Here is a 10,381-nt window from a genome sequence, read left to right as displayed (position 1 = left end):
AAACAATAGAATGGGAAAGACTAGAAATCTCTTTAAGGAAATTAGAGATACAAAGGGAACATTTCATGCAAAGATGGGCACAATAAAGGACAGAAATGGTATGGACCTAACAGAAACAGAAGATATTAAGAAAAGGTGGCAAGAACACATGGAAGAACTATACAAAAAAATATTTTCACGACCCAGATGACCACAATGGTGTGATCACTCACCTAGAGCCAGACATCCTGGGATGTGAAGTCAAGCAGGCCTTAGGAAGCATCACTGCGAACAAAGCTAGTGGAGGTAATGGAAATCCAGCTGAGCTGTATCAAATCCTGAAAGATGATTCTGTTTAAAAAAAAAAAAAAAGATGATGCTGTTAACACCAATATGCAACAGGACTCAATAAGCCAGCAAGTTTGGAAAACTCAGCAGTGGCCACAAGATTGGAAAAAGTCAGTTTTCATTCCAATTCCAAAGAAAGGCAATGCCAAAGAATACTCAAACTACTGCACCATTACACTCATCTCACATACTAGCAAAGTAATGCTCAAAATTCTACAAGCCAGGCATCAACAGTATGTGAATCTAGAACTTTCAGATGTTCAAGCTGGACTTAGAAAAGGCAGAGGAACCAGAGATCAAATTCTCAACATCTGCTGGATCATCGAAAAAACAACAGAATTCCAGAAAATATCTACTTTTGCTTTATTGACTATGCCAAAGCCTTTAACTGTATGGATCACAACAAACTGGAGAGTTCTTAAAGAGATGGGAATACTGATCACCTTACCTGCCTCCTGAGAAATCTGTATGCAGGTCAAGAAGCAACAGTTAGAATTGGACATGGAAAAATAAACTGGTTCCAAATTGGGAAAGGAGTATGTCAAGGCTGTATATGGTCATCCTGCTTATTTAACTTCTATGCAGAGTACATCATGCAAAATGCTGGTATGGATGAAGCACAAGCTGGAATCAAGACTGCCGGGAGAAATATCAAGAACCTCAGATACACAGATGACACCACCCTTATGGTAGAAAACAAAAAAGAGCTAAAGAGCCTCTTGATGAAAGTGAAAGAGAAGAGTGAAAAAGCTGGCTTAAAACTCAGCATTCAAAAAACTAAGATCATGGCATCTGGTCCCATCACTTCATGGCAAATAGATGGGGAAACAATAGAAACAGTGACAGACTTTATTTTCTTGGACTCCAAAATCACTGTAGATGGTGAATGCAACCATAAAATTAAAAGATGCTTGCTCCTTGGAAGAAAAACTATGACCAACCTAGACAGCATATTAAAAAGCAAAGACATTACTTTGCCAACAAAGGTCTGTCTAGTCAAAGCTATGGTTTTTCCAGTAGTCATGTATGGATATGAGCGTTGGACTACAAAGAAAGCTGAGTGATGAAGAATTGATGCTTTTGAACTGTGGTGTTGGAGAAGAGTCTTGAGAGTCCCTTGGACTGCAAGGAGATCAAACCAGTCAATTGCAAAGGAAATTGGTCCTAAATATTCATTGGAAGGGCTGATGCTGAAAGTCAATACTTTGGCCACCTGATGTGAAGAACTGACTCAATGGAAAAGACCCTGATGCTGGTAAAGATTGAAAGCGGGAGGAGAAGGGGATGACAGAGGATGAAATGGTTGGATGGCATCACTGACTCGATGGACATGAGTTTAAGCTAGCTCCAGGAATTGGTGATCGATAGGGAAGCCTGGCATGCTGCAGTCCAGGGGTCGCAAAGAGTCGGACACAACTGAGCAACTGAATTGAACTGAACTGAATATCCTTGCATCTTAAAAGATGAGTAGAGATCAGTCAAGCCAAGGCAATTGAGAGAAGACCATTCCAAGTAGAGGTGGCAACTAGAGCCAGGAACCATACACAAAAGATAGGGGGGAGGTATGAAAATCCCAGAAGTTCATTGTTTCTGGGAGGTGACTATGAAGCAAAGAAGCTGATGTGATAAATTAGCCTGTAAAGGTAAACAGAAATAGTATTCTGGATGGCCTTTTTTTCTGCATTAAGTCATAGGATTTTGTGTTGACGTAGAGAAACAGAAGAGATTATAGTATAGTGAGTAAAAACACTCTCAGGCTGCCTGGATTTGAAACTCAACTCTGATATTTACTATCTGAGTTAAGCTTTTCTTTTTTTTTAATTTATCTTGTTTCCTTTATGAAGGGATAATAACAAAAGCATGTATTTCATAGGGTTGTTTTGAGGATTAATGAGTTAAATCACATATAGTGCTTAGAACATTCAGTAAGTATTAACAGTTGATGTTATTATTAAATTTTATATTTATACAGTAGAAAGATCACTCTGGCTGTCTGTATAGAGGATGATTTGGGATAGAATAGGACAAGAATGGGAAGGAAACTATAGGGGTTTAGTTTGTCCCCTCAAGAGCTCCTGTTGACATTTGCTTGATATTTTTGAGGTATAGTTTTTTGTAATGATTTTAATGAAATCACATACTTTAGAGATGGATTTTGTGAAGACTCAGTTAAATTAAACCTTCCCATTTTGTTTTTCCTAAGAATGGCCGTGGGATGAACTTACTGGGAAGTCGAACTCTGGAGCTTTCAGAAACTTGCATTTCATAGCTAAACTTTGAGAGTACTGTCTTCAGAGTACAGTTTAGAACTCAGTTTTTGAGAAGGTGTCCTGAGAGAAGGAAGCTGTTGCCCAGAATAAGATTTAAAATAGCACAGTTTATTTCTAGTATGGATTTGAGGCTAACAATTTATCTTCTGATAGATTCCATCTTACTCTAAAAACTCAGGTTACATATATTGCTGCTTCTTTTATACAGTATTTTGAATATGATTGAGGTAGTGGGTATAATGAAAGGGTCAGAAGACCTTAGCTGTGGACCTAGCTCTGCTACTTAGATATGTAGTCTTAATTATTACGTAGATCTCAGTTCCCTTATCTGTAACATGAGATTAATAATACCCACTGTGTTATCTTACAGGACCGTCATGAGAATCAGTTGAGATCATCTATGTGAAAGCACTTGACAAAAGGCACTTTTAAATTGAAATGATTTTTTAAAGCATTTAAGAATGACTCAAAATATAATGTGATACATGTATATGCTTGTTCCTTCATTAAATGAACTCAGCAAGAGTTGAAAGATATGCCAGACATGCACCTGTTATACAAGTCATCTTAGTTTGCACATAGTTCAAAACTTATAGGTCCTCACATGGAGACTCTGTGCTTCCAGTGAAAGCTCAGGAATTCTACCTTCAACTTTTTTCCTGCTAAAAAGTTCTTCTTAGTTACTTGTTTGTTTTGAGTTCCATTCCAGAACATTATGGTTTCTCCAAGTCTAACCATTAATCAGTGAGGCATTGGTTCCCCCCTTTCTAGTATATCTAACTTCTGATAAACTCTAGATGAGATAAACTGCATCAAAACTGGTGCCCCAACGAGGGCTTTGAAAAGTACCCCAGAGATCTCTGTTCTTTTAGAAATCTCTCTCCACCCACCTCTCCACTAAAGATGGACCTAAAACTAAAAAATCCTGAGTTCTGGTACAGTTTCCATGGCCAGATCCCAGGGTTGCTGGACTGGGACATGGGAAATGAGTTCTTCCTTCCTTGCACCACAGACCAGTGCCCCTTAGCTGAGCAGAACCTTGCCAAATACAGACTTCAAGTAATGGAGACTCCAAAAGTACCTCAAGAGAGGGGATCCAGTCCTGAAAAAGATTGTCCTAACTCTGAACCCAATCTGTGGATGTGGGTGAATCCCAACATCGCATGCTCCCTTGGCAGCCAGGAGACCCCAGAGCCCAGTAAGAAAAAGGATCTGGCACACATACTTCTTTCTCCTCAGCTGCTCGCAAAAGATGAAATACCTAACTGCTCAGAGGCCACAGTGATGCAGTCCCTGCCATTTTCCTCCAGCAAGCGATGTCCCCTACAGAAGCAGATCACCTCTTTCTCCAGTGACAGGGAGCTTACAGAAGATGAAACCAAGGAAAAAGATAGCAACTCCTCTGTGGCCCTCCAGTCCCCAAACAAAGCGGAGTGCTTCCAGAGCCAGAACCTAAGGCAAGGCAACAGCCAGGAGAGGAAGTCCTGGTCTCGTCCCCCCCTCAATTACAGTCACCTAATTGCTCTGGCACTTAGAAACAGCCCTCCCTGTGGCCTCAATGTGCAAGAGATCTACAGTTTCACCCGACAGCATTTCCCGTTTTTCTGGACAGCTCCATATGGATGGAAGAATACCATCCGCCACAACCTCTGCTTCCTGGACAGCTTTGAGAAGGCGCCAGTCAGCCTTCAGGATGGGGCCAGTGCAAGGCCAAAGTCTGGCCTCTGGAGGCTTACTGAGGAGGGACACCGCCGCTTTCAGGAGGAGACTCGTGCCTTAGCCTCTGCTAGAAGAGAGAGTATTCAACAGTGCATGAGTCATCCAGATGTTATGACTTCCCTCTTTGACCTTTGAACAACCACTGCTCCCTTTCTGGAACACTGCCATCCTTACTGTGGCTACCTATGCACTGATTGGCCCTCATTAATCCCTAAACCCACTCTGCCTGGTAGGTGCCAAGCCTGTATTTAACTACTGCTGCAAGAATGGTATTAAAAAAAGTGAGGGGTGGATACAGAGGAGGAGGCAAAAGCTTAGAAAGTTGCATAAGGGCAGTGGCAGTTGTTCTGCATTTTGAGCACAAGGAAATCTTAGGAGAAACAGCATTGAAGTTAAGGAGAGAAGAACATATTAAATGAGAAAAGAAATTCTGTTTCCTGGAGAGTATTCAAACACATGAAAGCAAATTGTGGAGTATAAAACATCAAATTCAAGATGGAGCCAGACCTTTAAGTCTCAAATACCATGTGAAGATATATAAGCATAAAGAGAACTGGGTTTGATGTTTGAAGCCTGAAGATTCAAATGTCCCCCTTCTACCATTCATCAGATACATCTTTTTTCAGTGAACCATTTTACCCTTTAGGGCCTCTTTCCTCTTTTTGATCCTGGACTTCTCAGCCTTGTTCTATTGCCATCCACCTTCAGTACTGAAAAATAATTCCAAGCAGATACTTTTTTAGTTTGGATATTGAAAGTCCTTGGATTGAGCTTGTATTAACCCCAAGCCTTTTGATGACAAAACTCTGCTTTCAGTTGTCAAACCTTTATTGTGGATGGGTGTCAAGGTCAGTCTGAGATTCTGAGTTTAGTGGGAGACAGACATATAAACAGATATTTGTAATATAAATATGATGAAATAGATGTACAAGGTTGCCATGGAAATGGGGAGATATTTTTTCCTAGGAAAGGAATTTTAAAAAAAATAGCTTTTGAGCTAGTTTTTAAGAATAAACAATGATTTTATGGGCATATAAACTAGAGAAAAGACATTACAAAAAAAAAATTACAGAAGCAACAGTATAAGCAAAGAAAATGCAGTGTTTGGGGAAATGGTAGGAAGTTCAGCACAGCTTAGCTATATTAGGGCCAAGAGTTGCAAGAAAGGTGGGCAAGAGGCCTTTCCTCTATTATTTAGGTGTTTGCTGTGTGGGCTATTAGGAACTAGGAGGTATAAGTGGTGTTTACTTAAAATAAAAACAATAATAAACACTTCAGCATTTGTTTTTCTAATTTCAAAACTCATTTTAATACCATTTCCATAAAAATAGCTTCCTTTATCAGATTTAAGCATTTCTTTTTGCCTTTTATATTAATATATTGTTAAAGAAATATCCAAAATAAAATATATTACATTTTAAGTATGTATTTAGGTACAAAACTTTCAATAATGGGAATACAAAAATGTCTGTAAAACATAAAAGCAATAAATTCAAGAGTTGTAGATCAGTTGAAACCTTTACATTTTTGTGGTGGTCTATTATATCTCATATAAAACTATATTAAGATAGAGTTGCAAACAACATTCAAACAATTTTCTTTGAAAAAATAATTGTAAATGCTACTTCTGTATCATTGTTGCTGCTGCTGCTGCTGCTGCTAAGTCACTTCACTCTTCAGTCGTGTCCAACTCTGTGCGACCACATAGACGGCAGCTCACCAGGCTCCTCCATCCCTGGGATTCTCCAGGCAAGAATACTGGAATGGGTTGCCATTTCCTTCTCTAATGCATGAAAGTGAAAAGTGAAAGTGAAGTTGCTCAGTCGTGTCCAACTCTTCGTGACCCCATGGACTGCAGCCTACCAGGCTCCTCCATCCATGGGATTCTCCAGGCAAGAGTACTGGAATCGGTTGCCATTGCCTTCTCCTCTGTATCATTAGGTGAAGTTAACAGAATACCTTGGAATTAAAATATTCTGGCTATAAGTATTCAGCATTTGATTCTCTTTTTTTCAAAATTAACACATAAGTAAAACAGCCTGTTGTGAAATTAACAAGAATCATTTTATCACAAACTCTATTTCAAATAATTTTAATATGTCTACTTCTTAATTTTTCCAAACAATGCAGTTTCATTTGCATAACTGAATTTGATTTTCTCCTGTAAATTGGCATCTTTAGGCTTTGAAACATTCTATTCCATTTTTTCTGAACCTTCTTTCTGCTCTAGTTGGAAAAAGCAGTGGCTGGAATGACACTTCACTTCTTCAGTTATCTTAGATGATTCAAATGAAGGCAGATCTTCATTTGAAAGACTATCTTGCTCCTGCTTTTCCTCTTCACCACTGTCATGATACTTAAAGTGACCTTCATGGTTACTGCTTTCCAGAGGTCATCCTTTTTCACTGATGCCAGCTGCAATGCTTGCACTGCTATAACCATTCTCTCCTTTGGGAGACTTCAAAGTCAGTTCTGGGAAAGCAAGGTGATATTCACCATTCACCACATAAATGAAAACTTTGTTAATGTCAGTAGGTGTTTTGGTATTTATCATATCTGGCATATAGTTAATACAGATATTATTTCCCTTTTGTTTGCTTGCCATTGCCTTCTTATTGAGTTTGTGGGGTGTATTTTTTTTCTTCTGTATTTATTTGAACCCAAACTTTCAGGCTAAGCAGAATGATAAAAATACATGGATGGCACAGGATTATATTAATTTATGTATGTCATAATCCCTTGATCCTGCACCCTGCATTTGTGGCCTCAATTTGAGAGCTATCTGAATAAGAAAGTTGGTTATTTTGGTAATGTCTACATGCATCTTTCCTCTCCTGTTCTTCTTTGAAGAGATTTCATCCTCTTCATCTTTAAACACAGTGTGAGGATTTCTATCAAACATATGTATCAAATCTCCCTTTCTCTAATCCTTCAAGAACTCACAGTTCTTCTATATCAGTAGGCAAACTATCTTTTAACTGTTATCCTTTCTGCTAAATATGCTTCAAAATTGGAGAGAGGGTTGGAGAGAGGGTCAGTTTGAAGGATGCTAGTTATCAATTTTCCCCAACTCCTGTGTCACTTTTGGAATCTTTTTCTGGAAAATATTTCACCTGCAGGTCACCAATTTCAGGAAATTCTTTGAAAGAGAAATTCATATTTTCTTGAAATGATATAATTCTTGTATAGCATTTTTTTTTTACTGATACTGAATCAAGCATATAGCTTGCTTTGTAGAGCACTTATAAGTTATCTAAAAGTGCAAATTACTTCAGTAGCAGAGACATATCTTGCTAAGAAAGCAAGAGGACAAAATGGTAGGGTAGCATTGTGAAGTCAGTCTAAATATGGGATCTTTTTCAAACGACATCAAAATTACCTAATAGGATGTTCTGCCAAAGCTGGATTCTTTCTGTGGATTTGAGGAGTTCCCTTTTCAGATGTTTGAATACTGTCTTCTCTGGGAAAGTGACAGAGGTGGAAAAGACAGCTAGCTACAGGGACCAAAAGGCTGATGATAGCAGGTTCCAGGACCACGGTCAGGAATGACAACATGGCGGGATTCAGGATCAGCAACAAGACTGGAACAGGGGAGCAGCACGGATGCAGGGTTCAACAGGGAAGGTAAGGACAGAGAGGGGTTCAGTGTGGGCAGGGCTGAGTTCAGGCTCAAAGGCTCCAGCTTCCTAGTCCTTGGAAGCAATGGGAGTAATTTTGCTGGTTTTGAGGTGGGTTTCCTTAGTAAGGACTGAAGGAAAAGAGCAAGATGGGGCTGCTCAGCCGCCAGCACAATGAAGCCTGGGGCTGTGGCAGCAGCTAACTAAAGCTTTCTTGGAGAAGACTTGGATGAGTTCCCTAACCTCAGAACCAATGACTGTAGTTGGCACCTGGAGGAAGGGCTCCATTCAGAAGAAGGCTGAGGTGACTTTTGTGCATACTAGCAGTTAATAGTCACGCCTGTGCCACTGTCAGTATTACCTCTAAGGTCACACACTACACTTACAGAGCAGCTTTTGAAAATCGAGGATAACAAATGTACATTTAAAACTTGGAACTCAGTTAATCAGCCTCCCTACTGCCATGTTGTCACTGCCCCCAGCTTCACTAGCCTCTGTGATTATAAAAAGAAAAAGCAAATGGCCACACCCACTTTAGGATGAAACGCTCTAAATTGACCAAATAAATCATGGAATCAGTTGTTCCCCCACCCAGTTCATGGGGAAATCATCCCCAGAAACACTGAGAAAACAGAACAGGGTTTGTCCCCTTAAAGAGATTAGTCTGGTAGGGACAGAGCTAGGTACATAATGGAGAGGAGCACACAAAGAGCCTAGATTTGGTCAACTCCACACACTATTTTACTACCATAAGTGTGTTATTTCAGAGCTTCTTTTTCCTCACCTGTAAAACAACAACAAAAAAAAATGGCTTTAGAGACTGCTATAAAGTTTCTGCTGTGAATAAGTGCTCTTTGTTTATTCTCCCTCACCATTTATAATTAATAACTGCATTACAGAAGACTAAGATCTCTGGGCTAGAGGTCAAATAGCACCACCAGTTGCTGTTCTCTCTTTGGGATATTGGGAATAAAAAGTGAAAATTAACAGAAACCTCAATTAAAATAGAGTTGAGAGGCCAAAAAGGGACGCTCTCACACACTAGGACCATAACAGAGCCCAATAATAAGAAGAAACACTTTCTCTTCTTTCCTGGAAAGAGCTCAGCCAATGAGAGACTCACAATTCAGCCAATGTAAAACCACTATATTTTGAACTCTTAATTGCCAATGTTGTTGTTGTTCAGTGGTTAAGTTGTGTCCGACTCTGTGACCTCATGGACTGCACCACACCAGGCTTCCCTGTCCTTCACTATCTCCCTGAGTTTGCTCGGACTCATGTCCATTGAGTCAGTGATGCCATCCAACCATCTTTGCCAATGAGAGACTCACAACTCAACCAATGAAAAGCCACTATATTTTGAACTCTTAATTTCTCCAGTGAACTCTGTGTTTACTATAGCCTTCCTAACTTCCCTTTTCCCTCTTTAAAAGAGTTGTCTCCTTGTTGAAGAAAGTTTCATGTGGATCACCAAGATTACAGACATTGCATCACAATTCTTTGCTGATCCCCAATAAAACCATTTTTGCTGTAGAAATAACTGTCAGTGTAATTGTTTAATGTCAACGTTTTGGTGGCCCATACAGGGATCCAGAAAAGACTCCCAATGGCTCAGGCTGGTGAGCAAATAGATGCATTACCAACATTGAGCCCATTGTTGCTCACTGCTTCTCTCTCATTTACCCTGGGGTCTAAGGATGTCTTCAGAGAAGGCAATGGCACTCCACTCCAGTACTCTTGCCTGGAAAGCCCATGGATGGAATAGCCTGGTAGGCTGCAGTCCATGGGGTCGCGAAGAGTCGGACACGACTGAGCGACTTCACTTTCACTTTTCGCTTTCCTGCATTGGAGAAGGAAATGGCAAGCCACTCCAGTATTCTTGCCTGGAGAATCCCAGGGACGGGGGAGCCTGGTGGGCTGCCATCTATGGGGTCGCACAGAGTCAGACACGACTGAAGCAACTTAGCAGCAGCAAGGATGTCTTTATCCTAGATCCAAGCTTTTGCCTTTTTTGTGTGTTTTGTTTTTTGGGTTTTTTGTTTTTGTTTTTGTTTTTGTTTTTGTTTTTTTTCATTTTGAAGCTCTCCAAGTTTTAGTTAGGATCTATTTAAAGATTTCATCTTTTCTGGTTAAGGACTTGTTCTATGAGTACTCATTAGTCACTTCAACCTGATTTTTCTTTTCTTTCCTTTTTTTCTGTTTTGAAATCAGGCTCTTCCACTGGTGGTTGCTAAGTGTGAGGGTGTTTGTAGAGGGTGTTTGGAATGGGAGGTTGGGGTTAGCAGATGTAAGCTTTTATATATAGAATGGGTAAGTAACAAGGTCCTACTCTATAACACAGAGAACTATATTCAATATCCTATGATAAATCCAAATGGAAAAGAATATTTAAAGAGAATGTATCTAAATATATGTATATGTATAACTGAATGATTTTGCTGTATAGAA

At 39.7% G+C, this 10,381-nt stretch overlaps 1 protein-coding gene across 1 annotated transcript; it reads left to right on the top strand.

The window, feature by feature from the left end:
• The first annotated feature begins 3,500 nt into the window (after positions 1-3,500).
• Positions 3,501-4,451, top strand: FOXR2 (forkhead box R2). The gene has a single exon (XM_006068467.3). The coding sequence runs from the start codon at positions 3,501-3,503 to the stop codon at positions 4,449-4,451; it is 951 nt and encodes a 316-aa protein (XP_006068529.1).
• The last annotated feature ends 5,930 nt before the right edge of the window (positions 4,452-10,381 follow it).

Source organism: Bubalus bubalis, chromosome X (genome assembly GCF_019923935.1).
Source record: "Bubalus bubalis isolate 160015118507 breed Murrah chromosome X, NDDB_SH_1, whole genome shotgun sequence".
In the NCBI taxonomy this organism is placed as follows: Eukaryota; Metazoa; Chordata; class Mammalia; order Artiodactyla; family Bovidae; genus Bubalus; species Bubalus bubalis.
The sequence above is the reverse complement of the archived record's forward strand: the minus strand, read 5'-3'. Positions and strand labels throughout refer to the sequence as shown.

Coding starts and splice junctions, on each gene's coding strand:
- FOXR2 (XM_006068467.3), top strand. CDS start 3,501: ATGGACCTAAAACTAAAAAATCCTGAGTTCTGGTACAGTTTCCATGGC.